The sequence below is a fragment of the Podarcis cretensis genome, assembly GCF_951804945.1.
Source record: "Podarcis cretensis genome assembly, chromosome: 16".
In the NCBI taxonomy this organism is placed as follows: domain Eukaryota; kingdom Metazoa; phylum Chordata; class Lepidosauria; order Squamata; family Lacertidae; genus Podarcis; species Podarcis cretensis.
Genome location: NC_137186.1, coordinates 30,222,538 through 30,243,077, shown reverse-complemented (window position 1 = coordinate 30,243,077; position 20,540 = coordinate 30,222,538). Strand labels below are relative to the sequence as shown.

Sequence of the window (20,540 nt, the reverse complement as noted above, 5' to 3'; positions counted from 1 at the left end):
AGACAGCACAATAACTTTCATCTTGAGGCTATTGGCCACTGGCTAAAAGCCACTTTTCAGACCCAGGAATTCAGACAACAATGAGGGTGGTGATGCAGTTTTACCACACACCAAACAGACTTAAACTGGACCAATAATTTTTTTGTCACCTGAAGATAAGTTTGGGTCTACAGAAAGAGTTTTACTTTTGCAAAACATGTCATTGCCCAGATTCAGGTAGGTAGATTCATGTTGGTCTGACGCAGTCGAAATAAATTTTAAAAATTTCCAGTAGCACCTTAGAGACCAACTAAGTTTGCTCTGGGTATAAGCTTTTGTGTGCAAACACACTTCTTCAGATACCTGAAGAAGTTACTGTTATTGTCATCTGAAGAAGTGTGCATGCACACAAAAGCTTATACCCAGAGCAAACCTAGTTGGTCTCTAAGGTGCTACTGGAAAATTTTTAATTTTTTTTATTTATGTCATTGCCCAATGAGAGCAAATGCTCAATAAAAGAGTCTGGGGTTTCCACCCAGAGCCAGAAGTAAACAGCAGGTATTTTTTGTGCTTCAAAAGAGTCGCCTCTCAAGGTTCAGGAGACTTTCCGGCATGCAATCAAGTTAAAAGGTTATTCTTGGCCAAGTCACCGTTTGGGGAATTATGATAAAAGAGCACTTGGTCAAACAGCTAAACCACAAAAACATCATGCAAAGAGAACCAATAGCCCAAGTTTAAACATACTGGGCAGGCAAATCTTAAATGCAAATATAGATACATTTGTTTACTGTACAGATTATAGACCTGACAATGCAATCTTATATAACTAGCTCCTATTTCCTTTTTTCACACATTACTACAAATGCAAAGTCTTCAGCAGAATAAAGTTTATAACACAGCATGACAGTGATAATAAAATCATAGTTAGAAGGGACCCCAAGGGTCTTCAAGACCAACGCCCTGCAATGCAGTAAAAGCAGGGATATCAACACACAGCCCCCCATCCAGTTTGAAACAAAACCGGATCCTGCATAGCTCTGCAAATATGCTAGCAGTTTTATTGCTATTATGATTATTATTGTGGATGAGACTTGTTAGTCGCTTGTGATAAGGTAAAGGTAAAGGTACCCCTGCCCGTACGGGCCAGTCTTGACAGACTCTGGGGTTGTGCGCCCATCTCACTTAAGAGGCCAGGGGCCAGCGCTGTCCGGAGACACTTCCGGGTCACGTGGCCAGCGTGACGAAGCTGCTCTGGCCAGAGCCAGAGCCAGAGCTGCACACGGAAACGCCGTTTACCTTCCCGCTGGTAAGCGGTCCCTATTTATCTACTTGCACCCGGAGGTGCTTTCGAACTGCTAGGTTGGCAGGCGCTGGGACCGAGCAGCGGGAGCGCACCCCGCCGCAGGGATTCGAACCGCCGACCTTTCAATCGGCAAGTCCTAGGCGCTGAGGCTTTAACCCACAGCGCCACCTGTGTCCCTTTAGAGTCGCTTGTGATACAGAGGTCTTAAAAGCAACTTGCAATGTATTTAGAAACATAAACCTAAATACATTATAATATTCACACATTCAAACAAAAACACATTATATTGCCATAAGCAGGTTTTTACCAGTAATATTTTAAGCAGAGAGAAAAATTATTTTAATTAATTTATTTGTACAAGTTAATTATATACCTCCCTCTCATAAGATACCGGGGGGGGGGGGGGTTACAGCAACATTTTAAAAAAAACCATTAATTTTTTATCCAAAATCAGGGGCGCCAACTCATGGGGGCCAAGCTGTTTGGCCCACCCCCAATATATTTTGGGGAGACCGCCCCCGCAAGGTTGAGGGGGTGGAGGAGATTCAGGCCCCAGGAGGAGCAATCATGACCACTAATTGTCTGCACAATCTTCTGAGCGTCTATTACTTACTTGATGATGGCTGAAACGTTGGTGATTTTATTGAAGAAATCAAATTCACGTTGATAAAACTCCTTTGCTGGCCCAGATAATGAGCCCGTTATTTCCTCAACCAGCTGCTCCAGCAGTTCCCCGATGTCAGCTGCGTGAAGCGTCAAGCAAAGGAAGGAACACGAGACACTCAGAGTTACGTTCTCCAAAATCACTTCACAATAAATGCGCTTTCCGAGGAGTAAAAACATTGGGAATGAGCCGGGCGAAGGTTCAGCACACCAAAATCCTATTTAATTGGGCCCGTGGGGTAGAAATGCATGTCCTCAACTTCTGCGCTGAAAACTACTTGATAGCCACAAATGCCCTCAGCCAGACTGGGTGGACTCATACGCTCATCAGCAAGGTGGTGGGGTTTTTTTTGAAAAATGACATTTGGGTAATGGGAACTTTGGCGGACGGCTTAAAATGGTGCCACCACAAGCTTCATAACCCGAGGAACTTGGAAAGCAGAGATAAGGGAGCTGTGGCTCTATGTATATGCTTGGACCCCAGCTCCCATCAGCTTGGCGGATGATGATGGAATGATGGGAGTTGTAGTCCCATCATCACATGGAGGTCCAAGGGCCCCCACCCCTGATGTCGGGAAACAGCCCAAGGTATAAAGCACTTACGGTCTTTCTGATGCCCCTCTTCGTCCAAGAAGATGTTGGTTTTCATATTCCAAATGAACTGGTGAGCCAGCAGCTGGGATTTGGCGGCTGCCCACAAGATGTACTCCCTCACGTAGCCCATCTGAGAAAACGCAAGGAGTCCCATAACCCAGAGGATCTCCCCCAAGAGGGACTGAAATATGAATGGGGCCTAATGGACCGCTTCCAACAGCTTCCAACTGTTTGACTTTGCTCCCAAAGGCACACTCCTCCACCGTCTTCCGAGACAGACAGATGCCAACAATAACGGACAACCCACTCATACATGAATCCACCCACCCATTAAGATCTTATTCTAGCCTCCCGCAACCCAGATCCTTCCAGATGCTGTTGGTCTAAGATTCTATGACTACGCTTACTGTGTTTTAATGAGGATTGCTTTGTCGCACCTTTTAAATTATGGCTATTTTCATTCTATTGCTTGTGCACTTGATTTGTATACAGTGGTACCTTACTTCTCGAACTTAATCCGTTCCAGGAGTCCGTCCAATTCCCGAAACCGTTCAAAAACCAAGGCGCGGCTTCTGATTGGCTGCAGCAGCTTCCTGCACTCAATCGGAAGCCGCGTCCGACGTTCAGCTTCCGAAAAACGTTCTCAAACTGGAACACTTCAGGGTTTGAGGTGTTCGGGAGCTGATTTGTTCGACAACTAAGCCGTTTGGGAACCAAGGTACCACTGTGCTTGTAAACCACTTACAAGTCTGTTTCAGCATTAAACGGGATACGCATTAAACAACTCATTCCACATCTCTGGAATTCTCTTCCAGAAGGGGCACCTGTGGTCCTATCCATTTTTTAAACAAGCCTTAGAAATATTTGTTTCATTCTGACTTCTATTGAGGTGTTGCATGGTGGGTTTTGAGACTGCTGTTTTTAAATTTGGAATTGGATTGTTTTTCTGTACTTTTATATTGCTGGAACCAGGGTTTGCAAGCTGCCTTGGGAGGGGGCTTTTGTCCTGAGAGGTGGCCGATGCATTCCTTAAAACAAATAAAAAGATTCCTGGCTTGTTCAGTACTCGTGCAGCCTTACCTTATCATATCGAAGTGCCTGCACGATCTGTGGAATGTAAAATAAAATGGCATCCTGGGAGGTGTGAATAGGGAAAGAGAGAAAAGAAGAAAGAGAAAAGCAGTTAGGATTTGCTTCTTCTCAAGTTAGGGAAGGAAAATAAATTTCTCTTGAAAGAGCAAACACATTTACAGTGGTGCCCCGCAAGATGAACGCCTCGCAAGACGTAAAACCCGCTAGACGAAAGGGTTTTCCGTTTTGGAGGCACTTCGCAAAACGAATTTCCCTATGGGCTTGCTTCGCAAGATGGAAAATGTCTTGCGAGTTCCTGCAGGTTTTTTCCCCTTTTTCCTAAGCCGCTAAGCCGCTTATCAGCTGATCCGCTGATAAGCCGCTTAACAGCTGATTGCTAAAAGCCGCTAAACCGCTAATAGCGCTAATCCGCTAAGGTGTCAATGGGCTTGCTTGGCAAGACGAAAAAACCGCTATACAAAGAGCCTCACGGAACGGATTAATTTCGTCTTGCGAGGCACCACTGTAACCTAATCCTGGCTTCAGAAACAGATTGCTCCTTTACCGTCACGACAGTGCTTGGAATATTACTGACAACTACCCGTTGGCCCCCACCTTGAAGAAATGCTCCCTTTAAAACAAACAGAGATGTGGTACTAATTTTCCCCAACCTGATGCTGTCAAGGGCCAACATGTAACATTTAAAACGAAAATATTGTCAAAGTAACGTTAATAGATCAGGGCTAATAGATCAGTTAATAGATCCTGCTCCTCCCCTCTAGTACACAAAGACAACAAACCAAAATCCCTAATTTTGCACAAATGAGTTCTAAGGTAAAGGTAAAGGGACCCCTGACCATTAGGTCCAGTCGTGGCCGACTCTGGGGTTGCAGCACTCACCTCGCTTTATTGGCCGAGGGAGCTGGTGTACAGCTTCTGGGTCCTATGGCCAGCATGACTAAGCCGCTTCTGGGGAAACCAGAGCAGTGCACGGAAACGCCGTTTACCTTCCCGCCAGAGTGGTAGCTATTTATCTACTTGCACTTTGACGTGCTTTCGAACTGCTAGGTTGGCAGGAGCAGGGACCGAGCAACGGGAGCTCACCCCGTCGTGGGGATTCGAACTGCCAACCTTCTGATCGGCAAGTCCTAGGCTCTGTGGTTTAACCCACAGCGCCACCCGCATCCCTTGAGTTCTAAGAGCATCCTATTAAAAAAAAGGCTGGGTTTCTTACCGGAGGGAAAGAACGAAGGACTTTAACTCCGTACTGAGCTGTCAAAGGATGAGGAGGATACATGCTGGAAAAATAAGAAAGGCCCGTTGGAGGGTCTGTCGGCGTCCAGCAAAGGATGTGGCTCAGCTCAGGGGCGTCTGCATCTATCGTGTGCCACGTGACAAGGTACTGAAAGCAGAAAGGGGGGAGGAAATAATGAACCAAAAGGACAAGACGGGAGTGAGTCACTCAAGTGGCCAAAATGGGAAAGGGCCCACTGGAAAGAAGCAAGACTGAAGAATGCTGTACCTTTCTGCTATTCATTTAAACACCATTTGTTCGCTTGTTTGTTAAATTTATATACTGCCCTTCCTCTGAGGAACACTGGGGCGGTTTACAGCATAAAAGCACAAAAATACATAACAAAGAAAAATGCATAACAAACAAAACTATGCCCCTGCCCCCAGATTGTTTAATCAGTCCAAGGCCTGGGAGAACAGGAAAGTTTTCACCTGGCACCTAAAGCGAGGGCACCAGGCGAGCCTCCCAGGGGACAGCATTCTACAGTGGTGCCCCGCAAGACGAACGCCTCGCAAGACGGAAAACCCGCTAGACGAAAGGGTTTTCCGTTTTGGAGGTGCTTCGCAAAACAAAATTCCTATGGGCTTGCTTCGCAAGACGAAAATGCCTTGCGAGTTCCTGCGGGTTTTTTCCCTCCCCCCCCCTTTTTCTAAGCCGCTAAGCCGCTTATCAGCTGATCCACTAAGCCACTTAACAGCTGATCCGCTAAGCCGCTTATCAGCTGATCCGCTAAGCCGCTAAGCCGCTTATCAGCTGATCCGCTAAGCCGCTAATAGCGCTAAGCCGCTAAGCCGCTAATGGGCTTGCTTCACAAGACGAAAAAACCGCTAGATGAAGAGACTCGTGGAACGGATTCTTTTCGTCTTGCGAGGCACCACTGTACAAACAAGGAACTACCACAGAAAAGGCACATTCTCACCATCCACAAGTTTAAGCCTCATAGTTACAAAAACCAGTATGCTGCACCTTTGCGATTTTGAAAAAATGGAAGAAATTCTAGGGACCAAACAAGCTGCGAAAGGACAGCCACGCCTGTTGCTCCTGTGTCTGCCCCGTTCACATGGAAAGAGGGGCTGGAATCTGATTATTTATTTTTACATGTTTGAGGACCCCTGGCATAGCCTGCAGGGTCATGATGCAGCAAGCTTGATTAAGATAAGCAAGATGCTGGCCCTGCAGTCCAAAACATCCAGAGGCATCCAGGTTAAGGAAGGCTAGATGATGCTAGAGCATCCAGGAAAATGATGCCTGATCACTTTGGGCCTCATACAAGCAGCATCTTCAGAGCAGCAAACGTGTTTCTCATGGTGTTCGTAAGCAGTCCACATTAGGTTACAGGCACAGCCAGAACAAGCACAGACACTTACCTTTATTGCTTCTGGCACATCACTAACTGCTCCTGGGTCCAAGCGGACGAGACGAGTCACTTCCATTCCGATGGCTTCTGTGTTTTTAAACCTAGGAGCGACAAGCAGTTTGAACGGATTACTGGGACACAATGAACACGAGGCGGTCCCTTCTCCCTACTTGTCACCAGGAGGTGGGAGAAACATCATTTGGTACTGCAGCTCTGGCCCAAAGGAGTCGGCCTTTAGAGCAAAGGCTGAATTGGCCAAGTAGAGGCCTAGTAGTTCTCACTGAGATGGTCAACCTAGGTTAGGTTTGAGGTGCCTGTATTGGTGTGCAAAGCCATATACAGCTTGGGATCGGGATAACGCAAAGATAGTCTCATGGCCAACTGATCGCTACATCCTGCAGGAGGGCATATGGCAGCCAGAATATTATCAAGAGGTCTGTTTCACATGATGCCAAAATCAGATAGGCCCAGATATTTCACAAGGAAGAAGAGAAGAGTTTGGATTTGATATCCTGCTTTATCACTACCCAAAGGAGTCTCAAAGCGGCTAACATTCTCCTTTCCCTTCCTCCCCCACAACAAACACTCTGTGAGGTGAGTGGGGCTGAGAGACTTCAGGGAAGTGTGACTGGCCCAAGGTCACCCAGCAGCTGCATGTGGAGGAGCGGAGACGCGAACCCGGTTCACCAGATTACGAGTCTACCGCTCTTAACCACTACACCACACTGGCTCACGGCAACTTCAAAAGGTCGAAGTAGCAAGGTCACTGCCCTGAAAAGAACAGTGGAATGAAGTCTCATCTCCTCCTTAAACAGGGACTCTCACCTGGTGGGAAGCTGGACGGCCAGGTGAGGCGAAATACTCCATGCCAGATTGACGTTATCTTTCCACTGCTTCTCACTCAGGCTGACGTACTTTGACCTCCAGTTCGCAACGCTGTTCTCCCCGGTCTGATCCAGTTCCAGCTCCGGGGATGAGAGAGGATTGTACCATGTAATGAGGCGTTCGATCTCAGTAGCCTTCAGAGGGAAAATAAATAAATAAAAGAAAACAAAGTTCTGTCAGATCAAAAATGAAATGTTGCACATATAGTAGGCATGCATTGCGTGGACGGACCACAGCTCTGTGGCAGGACAGCTGCTTTGCATGCAGAAGATTCCAGGTCCAATTCATGACATCTCCAATTCAAATAATCACGTTGCAAGGTAATGGGAAAGACGCCTTATAGCAGGCTTCCTCAAACTCGGCCCTCCAGATGTTTTTGGCCTACAACTCCCATGATCCCTAGCTAGCAGGACCATTGGTCAGGAATGATGGGAATTGTGGTCTCAAAACATCTGGAGGGCCAAGTTTGAGGAAGCCTGCCTTATAGAGACCCTGGAAAGCTGCTGTCAGACGGAGGCTAGACTAGACTAGACTAGACTAGATTGGGGTAGCCAAGTTGGTGTTCTCCACATGCTGTTGGACTACAACTCCCATCAGCCCCAGCCAGCATTGGGGGAGGGATGATGGGAGTTGTGGTCCAGCAACATGTGGACTTTACCATATCGTCTACCCATGGGCTAGATGGACGAGCAGACTGGCCTGGAACAGAACAGCTTCCTGCGTTTTCCTTCACTATCTTAACTCAACTCTTGCTTACTGGTGCCTAACAAAAGTGTATAAGCCAAATCCACTCTACTGAAGAAGTAAAAGCAGCTTACCAGCAGTGACAACAGCAACGTTCTCCTTTTCATGTAGTACTTGTGAAGCTGGGTGCCTCGATTGGTCTTCTTGGACATTCCTTAAAAAGAACACAGTGAGCTTTCTCAAGTCTCTTTTCATATCTTCTTGCTCTGTAAGGGTTTCTGATGGAGCTTTGCAGTGACCAAAGTGGACACTGGTTTTCAGCGCTGTGCTATTTTAGCGCCTTTCATGAGGCAGCAGACTATTTCAGACTCTTGCCCGAAATCCTAGAGAGCGACTGCCGATCACCATAGACAATGATGAACGACATGGCTTTGGGCTTCCTATCACATATAAGCAGCTTCCTATCACATATAAGTGCAGCATCATGGAACTACTATGCATGAGGGACGCACAGCTTTGACTACAAAATTGAGAAGTCCTTGAAATACTCATCATATGCTGAAGAAACAACTCTTTACACTGGCCACTGACCCCCTCAGATGTGTACTTTGTAGGACCCCACCTATTCTCTTGACTGTAAATTCGTTTTAACCAATTTGAATATGGTACTTTCAAAGTGTTATAACTTGCCCTGGGACTGCATAGTGAAGCACAGAGAAGAAATCTTATTAATGATGATGATGATGATGCATTCTCTGCATTTAGAGATGCACAGACCAGGAAAGTAAAACGGTTGGATTTGAAACCCTACTTTGGGTTCTTGCCGAGGTCTATGTTGTGCAAGTTCTTGCAACAACAACAACCCTTGAAACTGGGTCATATATATATAAATTAAAAACACAGAACACAGGGCTTCTTATATAAAAGGCCTCAGGTTTGATTTTCTGCATTGCCACTAAAAACAACCTTAAGGTAAAGGTAAAGGGACCCCTGACCATTAGGTCCAGTCGTGATGGACTCTGGGGCTGTGGCGCTCATCTCGCTTTATTGGCCAAGGGAGCCAGCGTACAGCTTCCGGGTCATGTGGCCAGCATGACTAAGCCGCTTCTGGCGAACCAGAGCAGCGCATGGAAACGCCGTTTACCTTACCGCCAGAGCAATACCTATTCATCTACTTGCACTTTGACGTGCTTTTGAACTGCTAGGTTGGCAGGAGCAGGGACCGAGCAACGGGAGCTCACCCTGTCGCAGGGATTTGAACCGCCGACCTTATGATCGGCAAGTCCTAGGCTCTGTGGTTTAACCCCCAGCGCCACCCGCGTCCCTCAAAAAAACAACAACAACCTTAAACAGTGCTAAAAACAACCTTAAACTTGCAGACAGTTGTCGGCCAAAACATGTAATACTAGGCCAATGTAGCATAATAGCTGCGGGGTCACACCAAGACTGGAGAGATCCTGCTTCAAGGCTCACACAGCGATGAAAACTCACAGGGTGAACTTGAACGAGTCATTCTGTCTAGACCTCACAATCCTCTAAAGGTTTTGCAGAGAATCAAATGAGTATGTGTGCCCCTTTGTTCTTGTTTAGGGGATGGGAATATAAAACATAAATTAAGAAGGGTTTAGCAGGGCTCAGGATAAGGAAGTGTCATGTGAGACAGACCTGATTTTTTTGAGATCGTTGACATGCCGCTGGACAAAGGGTAGGTATTTATCCATCCCTGGGTGGCTTGCTGTCGAGACCCAACAGTGATGTCCAAGTTGCTCCGTGTATCTTGATTATCTAAAAAGAAAAGGAAGCGTCCCGTCACCAAACCAGACAACTGAAAAAGGGAAAGGAAAGTTGTTTTATACTTTCTTATCTAAGACCCACCAGGAGGAACAAGCTGGCTGGCTGTCAAATATTTCTTGTCGGAGAACATGGCAGTCCAGAACTTGATTAGGATGATGATATCCTCGCGCAGCCTCTTTTCCCCTTGGGTTGGACACTTTGGAGCAGAGCTTAAACACACAAAAGCATAATTTATTTATTTTTTAATATAATTTTTATTAGTTTTTTCTAACATATCATTTTCAACAGTAATTAAACATACTTTTACATCTTATTCAAATTTTTGGCTTCCATCAATCCTGCCTGAAAATCTTCCAATCCAATCTCTCAGTATGCATTTCTTATCTTCCCTATGACATTTCAAACTCATAACCAATATCTCTGTCTTTTTCTACTTTGTAACACTTCGTATATTTGCGTGGCGAGTTCCCGCCCCCCACCAGGATAAATAAAGACACGAGACACCATAATTAAGGTTAATTGGGCGAATTAGGCCACAACTTTATTGAATTCAGGAATGAGAGGCATTGGCTTAGGCATTGGTCCTATCGACTATCCGGCTCCAGCCCATTTGCTGGAGACACGGGGAAGGGTTAACACTTTATCGGGGGAGTCTCCTGCAGAGGCACGTCGACTAGGAGCTCCCCCGGGTCACCGCTCTGGGGCGTGCCTTTGGCCCACACCTCCATAGGCTTCGGACAGGGCCATGCCCCCCGGAGTCCTTTAACGGACCACCCTTCGCTCACTAGGGCCCTCTGCGCCGGCCCTAAATAGGGCAGACCCGGCCTGGATTCCCCTGTTCTCGCGGGGGCTGAAACCAGCCCCCGCTCACGTGGGGGTGGGCGTGAAGCCCGCAACCCCACCTCCTGGGCAGGCCGGAAGTAGCTTTCTCCTTACAAAACTTCTTGTAGTCCTACTAGCTTAATTTGTTGATTACAGTTGCTCTTCAAATAATTCATATACTTCCAATCTTCTGTAAATCTCTGGTCCCACAGGTTTCGAATCCTTCCTGTCACTTTGTCCAATTCTGCATAGTCCATTAATTTCGTCTGCCATTAATTAGAAGAGTGCAGGTGCTTTGGGTAAGAGACAATGGCCTGGTTGAGATGAAATGCTAAACTATGCTGTAATGTTTACATGAATGAACCTTGGAAAACATGATCAGCTTTCAGTTCCATTTTATTTTATTTTTTTATAATAATTTTTATTAATTTTACAATTTTAAAACAAAACAACAACAGCAACATAAAAACGTCGACAAATACAAACAAACACACAAATATAAGTTCTTAACCTCATTTTCATAAACCTCCTTTCTCGGACTTCCCCATACCTCACCCTTTTTGCATCCTTATTTTACAGTTTTTCAGCAACCCTTTTAGCCAATTAAATTTAAATTTATTAAATTTCTCAATTTCACCTTAAGTCATCAAACATTTTCAGCTGTAATTCTGCATCTTCCTTCCCCTTGACATTTTAACACTCATCAATATTGTAACAGTTCTTAAGATAAGCTTTGAACTTCTTCCAGTCTTCCTCCACCGTCTCTTTCTCTTGGTCATGGATTCTGCCAGTCATTTCTGCCAGTCCCATAAAGTCAATCACTTTCGTCTGCCATTCTTCCAGTGTGGGGAGTTCTTGTGTCTTCCAATACTTTGCTAGAAGGATCCTTGCTGCTGTAGTGGCGTACATAAAAAAAGTCCTATCCTTCCTTGACACCAATTGGCCGACCATGCCCAAGAGAAATGCCTCTGGTTTCTTGTGAAAAGTACATTTAAGTACCTTCTTAATTTCATTATAAATCATTTCCCAAAAGGCTTTAATCTTTGGGCAGGTCCACCAAAGGTGAAAGAAGGTACCTTCAGTCTCATTACATTTCCAACATTTATTATTGGGCAGATGATAAATCTTCGCAAGCTTAACTGGGGTCATGTACCACCTGTAAATCATTTTCATAATATTTTCTCTTAGGGCATTACATGCCGTGAATTTAATACCGGTGGTCCATAACTGTTCCCAGTCAGCAAACATAATGTCATGTCCAATGTCCTGTGCCCATTTAATCATAGCTGATTTAACTGTCTCATCTATTGTATTCCACTTCAGCAACAAATTGTACATTCTTGATACATTCTTAGTATTGGGTTCTAACAGTTCTGTTTCCAATTTTGATTTCTCCACCTGGAAGCCAATTTTCCTGTCTTGTTTAAAGGTTTCCATTATTTGGTAATAATGAAGCCAATCTCGCACCTTGGGCTTTAATTTCTCAAAACTCTGTAGTTTAAATTCACCGCTTTCTTGTTCTAAAATTTCAGAATATTTTGGCCATTTGGATTCCATGTTAAGTTTCTTCACCTCCTTAGCCTCCATAGGTGATAACCACCTAGGAGTTTTATTTTCCAACAAATCCTTGTACCGAATCCAAACATTATATAATGCTTTCCTAACAATATGGTTTTTAAAACCCTTGTGAACTTTAACCTGGTCGTACCATAAATATGCATGCCAACCAAACCTATTATCAAATCCTTCCAAATCCAGAATATCTGCATTCTCAAGAAGTAGCCAATCTTTCAACCAGCAGAAAGCTGCCGATTCATAGTACAGTCTCAAATCCGGCAGGGCAAACCCCCCTCTTTCTTTTACATCATTAAGTATCTTAAATTTTATTCTGGGCTTTTTGCCCTGCCAGATAAATTTAGATATATCTTTCTGCCACTTCTTGAAACAATCCAGTTTATCCACAATTTGTAATGTCTGAAACAAAAATAACATTCTAGGCAATGCATTCATTTTGATCACTGCAATTCGGCCTAACAAGGAAAGCTTCAAATTCGACCATATTTCTACATCTTTCTTTACCTCTGTCCAGCATTTATCATAATTGTCTTTAAATAAGTTCACATTTTTAGATGTCATGTTAATCCCCAAATATTTTACTTTCTTTGCCACCATTAACCCAGTTTCATTTTGGAATCTCTCTCTTTCAACATTTGTTAAGTTTTTTTCCAGAACTTTAGTTTTTTGTTTGTTCAACTTGAATCCTGCCACCTGGCCAAAGAATTGAATTAACTCTAAAACTCTTTTTGTACTAGTGTCTGGCTCTTGTAAAGTCAATACTAGGTCATCTGCAAATGCCTTCAATTTATAATGTTTAGCTCCGACCTGAACTCCTTTTACCAGCTGGTCCCCCCAATCATGTTCAACAAAACCTCCAGGACTGATATAAAAAGTAATGGGGATATTGGGCACCCCTGCCGTGTCCCTTTTTCTATGGAGAGTTCATCAGTAACCACATTATTTACAATTAACGTAGCCTTTTGTTCAGAATATATTGCACTTATACCATTTTCAAACCTTTGGCCTACCCCCATCCCATGGAGATTCTTCTTCATGAACTTCCAAGAGATATTATCAAAGGCTTTCTCCGCGTCCACAAAAATCAGGACTGCCTTCGTGTTAATATTTACAGTTAGCAGTTCCATAATATCAATTATGTTCCTTACATTATCTGATAAGTGTCTTCCTGGGAGAAAACCTGCCTGGTCCTTATGAATCTCCTCCATTAACACCCTCTTCATTCTTTTTGCTAAAATGTCAGCAAATATTTTATAATCCACATTAAGTAGTGATATAGGGCGGTAGTTCTTAATCTGGTTTTTTTCAGTTTCGATCTTTGGTATAAGTGTGATGAAGGCTTCTTTCCACGATTCAGGTGCCTTTTTCCCCTCTAATATTTCACTACAAACCTCCTTAAGCGGCTGTACTAACCATTCTTTCAATGCTTTATAATATCTGGAGGTTAGTCCATCTGGTCCTGGAGATTTCCCTAGTTGCATGTTTTGAATGGCACCCTCCACTTCTTGGTCTGTTATTTTCTCATTTAAAATCAACATACTTTGTTGCGAAATTTTTTGTAATCCATATTTCTTAAGAAAATCTTCCATGTCTCCTTCATTTTCCGGCCCTTGTGCATATAATCTCCTAAAATAACTCTGAAAGCAATTACTAATCTCATTTGGTTTAAAAATGTTCTTTCCATCCACCTCCAAGCTTGTGACTGTATTTAGTTTCTGTCTCTTCTTCAATTGCCATGCTAGAAGTTTCCCACATTTATCCGCTGATTCAAATGTCCTCTGTCTCATTTGCTTAATTTTCCATTCTATCTCCTGGTTCATCAATTCCATATATTGCATTTGGTAGAACTTAATTTCTCTCAGGATTTCATGAGACTTTGGTTTAGACCTCAGTTTCTTTTCTCCTTCTTTTATTTTTTCCAGAATCTTATCCTTCCTTTCATTTTGTTTCTTTCTCTTTAAAGAGTTCTGTTGTATCAGAAAACCTCGCATCACGGCCTTACTTGCGTCCCAAATCACTCTTTTCTCAACCTCTGTCCTCAGATTTATCTCAAAGTAGTCCTTCAAGGTTTTTTGGGCCTTTTTGTAAATCTCCACCTCTCTGAATAGGGTGTCATTCATTCTCCATCTGAAGGATCCAGCTGTTGTTAGTTTCATTTCCATCTTCACTGCGTTATGGTCGGAGCATGTCTTTGGGCAGATTTCCACCTTTTTTATCCTTGGGGCCATTCCACTAGTAATCCATATTTGATCTATTCTTGTCCATGTCATTTGTGCCTCTGAAAAAAATGTTCCCTCTCTCTCAAGAGGGTTTCTTGTTCTCCAGATATCAATCAAATCTATATTTTCAGTCATTTCAAAGAAGGTCTTAGGTAGTCTCCCGTCCTTAGAGACCACCTGTCTTTGTGCTTTATCCATGTTTGTAGAGACCACGCCATTCATATCTCCTAGTAAAATCACCTTATGATCCAAATAGTCCGTTAATGTCTCATGCAATTTCTTATAAAATTCTGCCTTCCCTTCATTTGGTGCATAGATGCCAACTATCAAAAGTTTTTCTCCTTGGATTTGTATCTCAATTGCCAAAGTTCTTCCATGTTCATCTTTAAAGATCAATTTTGGGGCTAATTTTTCCTTTGCATAGATCACCACTCCTCTTTTCTTAACTTTATCTGATGAGATAAATTCCTGTCCTAATCTTTTATTTATAAGTAGTCTTCTGTGTGTCCTTGTTATGTGGGTTTCTTGTAGACATATCAAATCCAATTGTTCTCTTTTCAAAATATGAAAGACCTCGCGCCTTTTTCTGGGAAGGTTGAGCCCATTACAGTTCCAGGTTAAAAATTGCAGAGACATTATTAGTTAGTTGCCTCCAGCTGCTCCCTGCAGCTGTTCTTCTTCCGTAGGTGATTTCAGTCCAAATGTCAAGTTTCCAAGGTCTGTATCAGAGGTCGAGTCAAGCACTCCTTTCACAAGGTCCTCCTCGTTTCTGTCTAGGAATTGTTCTTTATCTTGCACTGTTCTTATTTTGACTTTTTTTCCTTTGAAGTTAAAAGACAAGCCTTGTGGAAATTCCCACCTGAAAGGTATGTTATTCTTCTTCAGCAGGTCAACCAGATTCTTGAAATAAGTTCTTACCTCCAGAATGTATTTTGGGATGTCCTTGTAAATTTGAACAGAAGCATTTCCAATCTGAAGGGTTCTCTGGTAATGTAAATTTAGAATTTTATCTCTTTCCTCTTTGGATCTCAGAGTTATCAGACAATCCCTTGGGGTCTTCCTGCCTTGCCTTCTGCCCAGTCTGAAGGCGGTTGTTATCTTAAAGTCGTCTTCCTCTGAATTTACCTGCCAAAATTCTGATAATTCTTTTGTGAGAAAGTCCACTAGGTTGTCCCCTTCACTTTCAGGGACCAGCCTAAGTCTCAAGTTCCTCTCTTTCCTCTGCATCTCCCACAAAGACAGGGCCGCCTCATGTTGGTCCAACTTCTTGCAGACTGGTATTAAACTTTCCTGTGTATTTTCAGCAGTGGCTTTAGCCTCTTCTGCAATTTTTCGAATTGTAGCGTTTTCTTGAACCAGTCTATTTATGGCTTCTGTGTTAGATGTAATACTTTTTGTATTCAAGTCCAATTTTGTTGAAAGTTCTGTCAGTTGTTTGGTATTCTCCGTGCTCTGCTTGGTCAAATTTTCTAAAGATTCATTTATTTTGAGTAATGCTTGAGTCACTGATTCCATGAATGCGTTTATTCCTTTCTCCTGTCCAGCTAAGCCTGATATTGAGCCTCTTTTCTTTTGTGCAGCTTTAGCCTTAGATCTTGTTGTTATGTCTTCTGCGGAACCACTCATGTCCCAAGGTCGTTCCCACAGGAACAGCTCTTAAGTGGAAAAATCCAGTGACTTGTTTTTATTTGACAGTCTATGTTACAAACTGTAACCTTTCAGCCCTCTAGAGGGAGCAGTACATTATATCCAATAAGCAGAAGAAACAAAGAAACCAAAAGCCCTCTTGGAGAAAGAAGCTTTCAGTCTTCCAATTGCAACAGTATTTATTTCTGTAAAGTCCCAAAAATTGTATCTATAAAGTCCCAAGAATTGTATCTATTTAAGCTCTCCGCTTTGCAGCAGGTTCTATCAGACAGTTCCTGTCAAAGCGCTTCACCCAGGCAGTCCGTTCCCAGAGTCAGAGACAGCAGAAATTAATCACTTAAATTTCCTCTCACGCAGGTTAAGCCAAGTTTCCTTTTCTTCCCTCCCTGCTCCTGCTTGCTGGAGGGGTAGTTAAAGTTCAATGCCAAAGTTAGGTAATTCAAAAGTTCAAAGTTACTTTTCCTTCAATTGCAGCTTTCCAGTTCCGTTGCTTTAAAAGCCATGCAAACCGGGGGAGGCAGACTTCCTTTATTTACCAACCCCGTTTTCAGCCAAATTTCAAACGTTTTTTTTGTAATCCCAGTAGGTTTCCCAATCCTACTTACGGGTATTTCAATTTCAGTCCAGATTTCAGGAAGGAATCAGCGCTCTCCACTTATCGGTCTGCCCGGACACTGAGGTCCAGCTCCGAGGGCCTTCTGGCGGTTCCCTCACTGCGAGAGGCCAAGTTGCAGGGAACCAGGCAGAGGGCCTTCTCGGTGGTGGCGCCCGCCCTGTGGAATGCCCTCCCATCGGATGTCAAGGCGATGGACAACTACCTGACATTCAGAAAACATCTGAAGGCAGCCCTGTTCAGGGAAGTTTTTAATATGTGACATTTTAGTGTATTTTTCATCTCTGTTGGAAGCCGCCCAGAGTGGCTGGGGAAACCCAGCCAGATGGGCGGGGTACAAATAATAAATTATTATTATTATTATTATTATTATTATTATTATTATGGCGACGCGGCTTCACTTCACGGGCTGGGTAGCGACTCTCAGCACCGCACGATCCCCCGATGCTCCTCCGGAGCCTTTAAAAAGGCTCTTTTGCAGTAAAGGGGGGCGCAAAAGGTGCCCACCGAGTCTCCTTGTTCACAGGCTTCCGCGCCTGTGATTTTAGGGGTCCCCGCTTCGCCGTAGCGGTCAGACCCGAACTCGTGAAGCAGCCCTCTCTCCGGAGATCGGGGAGAGAGCCGCCATTAAGCGCTGGCGCCGACCGGAAGTCCATTCAGTTTCAGTTCCATTTTAAATCAACTGCAGTCTATCGTTCTGTCCAAACCTTAAGCTGTGGCTAAATTTAACTATGACCTAGGGCAGGGATAGCTAACCTGCAACTCTCCAGATATCACTGGACTCCAAATCCCATCATCTCTGATCATTGACCATGCTGGCTGGGGGTGATGGGAGTTGTACTACAACAGCATCTGAAGGGCCACAGCTTAACCATACCTGGTTTAGGGAAACAAGCCAGGATCATAAATCATAGCTTAAAGTTGACTCTCTCTTTTTTAAAAAATACTGCAGTTAAAACTGAAATAAAAGACTCTGATCATCCAGAGAAAAAGAGAGAGCAGGTAAGCCCAAGACTCATTCACATAACCAGGCTATTAGGAGCACAGTTCAAAGCTGTCACCCTTTCTTAACTCTTAGCTCTTTTCCACTTTCAGGGCAGCTACCTAAAACATACAGAGTTGCAGTATCTTATTGCTGCGCTGGTATGTTGGGACAGGGGAGGAAATAAGGGGGGGGGGCGCTTGAATTGCCCACTTTACCTTTCTCACAGGTTAAGTAAGGAGCAAAAACGCAGCAATACCTGAAATAATCAAAAGCAGTTGAATATATCTTCTCTCTCAAGACATTGCGAATCGTTGCATTTGGGACCACGTCAGCGTGAAGCAGGGACAATCCCAGAGTCAGCACCCTAAATAATCCCAAAAGCAATGAATACATAAATACATGAAAAGGCATGTGAATACTCTTCCCTACACATGCTAATAGGTTTCTGATTTCACTTAAATAATCATCATCATCATCATCATCATCCTGTGCAGGGTGATGCAGAAGCATATATTACTGACTGGGGCTCAGGAGCCTGTTACTACACATGTTCTGAATGGGGGCAAATGCACACAGTGCTTGCCACATTTTATGGAGGATGCCTGATTGAAGGTGGGAAACCTTTGGCCCTCCAGGTGTTGCCAGACTACAACTCCCCATCACACCTGGGGCTGGGGGGAGCTGGAGTCCAAACACATCTGGAAGGCCACATGGATTCCCTACCCCTGTTTTCTTGCACCAAGGCTGCAAGCGCAAGCTCTTTCTTTTTAAAAATGAAAATAAAAATGAAGGCACGTCCCCTGCAATGTGATCCGGCTGTACTCTTCAGCAGCATGGTGTTCTATTGAGAGCAGTCAAAATCCAGTGCTGAAGGAAAGCTGGTCAGCTCCAGATTTCGGTGGTGCAAAGGCAGAACAGCTCAGAAGAGATGAAAGGGGGATTAACTCTCCCTGAGTCACTGCTTCCAAAATCTATAATTTAGACAAGTGGAACATGGAAACCGCAGAACTGCTAATCCTACATTCCCACTCTAACCTACCCTAGATTGTGTCCTGATTACATTGTCCCATAAATGTAATTGACAATCAAACCTATTCTTATCTGAAAAATCACGCCCATATAAGTTTCATAGCTCTGACCTGGATTCCATTCATGATTCACGCTACAGGTGTGGCAAAGAACACGGGAAATAGGTTTGGTTTTGTTTTTGGTCATGTGAATAGAGGTGCAAACAATGAGTTAGGCTGAACCATCATCTTCAAGACGGCTCCATATCAATGGATTTGGCTAATTTGTTAAGAGAGAGCCAGTGAACACCTTTTTATCCATCTCCCAATTAGAGATCTGTCCTAGGCTCATTTTCTTTTGCACAGTTGGGTGCAACAGAGCAAGGTTAAGTAACATGATGTCTCCAGATGTTGAGGACACCAAGTCCTGCTGATCCCAGTCAGTGTGGCCAACAGTCAGGAATGATGGATGGTCCACAATATCTGGAGGGCCCTTGTAACGGAGCCAGAGGCTAGACTGGTCAGGACTAGGTTAGGATATACCCAAGTTTCAAAGTCTTTCCCATGTTGCATTTTCCTATTTCTTTCTTTCTTTACCCAAAAAAAAAAAAGGTGTTTACTTACTTGAAACGTGGCCCAATCGCTGCCACATGCCGATTCATACTGCCTTTTGATCCCCCAATGTTCAGAGAAAGGGATCGCTGGAGCAGACTGGAGAAGATTTCCACCTGGTCAGAGCTACAGTACTTTGCGATTTCAAACCTCTGCACAAGGAACTGTGTCAACAAGAGAAATGCTTATATGTCTCTCTCAACAGAATTAAAACACGGACAGCAAGCTCGCTTTTAAATTTACAGAACTCACTGCCCACAAGACATGCTTACACTTTAAAGGATCTCAAACGGGGAGAACATGAAAGCCCTCATATCCCAGCCCGACCACCCAAAATCATACGAAGGAGCCATCTTAATTGTTACCTGTGTTACAGAGACTGGAACAGCCTCAACTACAAATTAGGCATTTACTGCCACCATGCTGCAGAACACCGTTCCAGCAGAGAGATTCAGCAAGCTTTCGATTTTCAGGAGTCTCTTGAAGACTTTATGTCAACAAGCCCAAGCAATCTGCTTAATTTTTTCTGAGTAGATAGTCATTTTAGTGGCTTTGTTTTTTGTTTTTTTAATGTTGCTGTACACTGCCCTGACGTTTCGTGATAAGGTGACATATAAACACCAGGAAGAACTTTCTGACAGCAAGAGCTGTTCGACAGTGGTCCTGGGAGCTGTCTACTTCCCAAAACCAGGTGGTGTCATAGCCCAACCTGATGGCCTTGCATTGCCAAGTGGAAAACGGAACAACTTTTGCTGTCTAGCATTAAATCGGAAGAGTATGCTACTTAAAGAATCACTGCTTAGATTTGTAGATATCAAATTAATGTCCTTTAATGATGCAATGCAAGGAAAACACGAAGCTGCCTTGATAGAATGTATTTTTTCCATCTAGTATCCACTGTCAGTGACTCTTTAAAAGGTAAAGGGACCCCTGACCATTAGGTCCAGTCGTGGCCGACTCTGGGGTTGCGGCGCTCATCTCGCTTTATTGGCCAAGGGAGCCAGCGTACAGCTGCAGGGTCATGTGGCCAGCATGACTCAGCCGCTTCTGGCGAACCAGAGCAGCGCACGGAAACGCCGTTTACCTTCCCACCAGAGTGGTACCTATTTATCTACTTGCACTTTGACGTGCTTTCAAACTGCTAGGTTGGCAGGAGCAGGGACCGAGCAACGGGAGCTCACCCCGTCGCAGGGATATGAACCACCAACCTTCTGAGTAGCAAGTCCTAGACTCTGTGATTTAACCCACAGCACCACCCACATCCCTCAGTGACTCTTTAGGGTCCTGCCAACCCAGGCCATGTGATCAGCATTAACCCCTCAATGCTAGGTGTTGTACCCAAAGGCTGCCAGACAAAGAAGCCTTGAAAGGGTATTGGAAGCTCTTACCAGTGCAAACTGTCTGATCCAAGGGCTCTGTCCAGGCTCCTGAAAGAT

General features: G+C 44.1%; 1 protein-coding gene and 1 long non-coding RNA gene across 2 annotated transcripts in view; one reads left to right on the top strand and one right to left on the bottom strand.

The window, feature by feature from the left end:
- The window catches only part of PI4KA (phosphatidylinositol 4-kinase alpha), a 101,253-nt gene that overhangs the window by 13,547 nt on the left and 67,166 nt on the right, over positions 1-20,540 (bottom strand). Inside the window, exons 34-44 of the mRNA XM_079956285.1 lie at positions 19,117-19,268; positions 17,742-17,849; positions 9,706-9,833; positions 9,496-9,615; positions 7,965-8,044; positions 7,087-7,280; positions 6,272-6,362; positions 4,845-5,012; positions 3,620-3,673; positions 2,549-2,669; positions 1,896-2,025 (exon numbers count right to left, since the gene is read on the bottom strand). Of these exons, the coding sequence (XP_079812411.1) occupies positions 1,896-2,025; positions 2,549-2,669; positions 3,620-3,673; positions 4,845-5,012; positions 6,272-6,362; positions 7,087-7,280; positions 7,965-8,044; positions 9,496-9,615; positions 9,706-9,833; positions 17,742-17,849; positions 19,117-19,268 (1,346 nt within the window). The remainder of the gene's footprint in view (positions 1-1,895; positions 2,026-2,548; positions 2,670-3,619; positions 3,674-4,844; positions 5,013-6,271; positions 6,363-7,086; positions 7,281-7,964; positions 8,045-9,495; positions 9,616-9,705; positions 9,834-17,741; positions 17,850-19,116; positions 19,269-20,540) is intronic.
- LOC307205166 overlaps positions 1-20,540 on the top strand; it is a 246,053-nt gene that overhangs the window by 194,543 nt on the left and 30,970 nt on the right. The gene's annotated exons all lie outside the window — the stretch shown is intronic.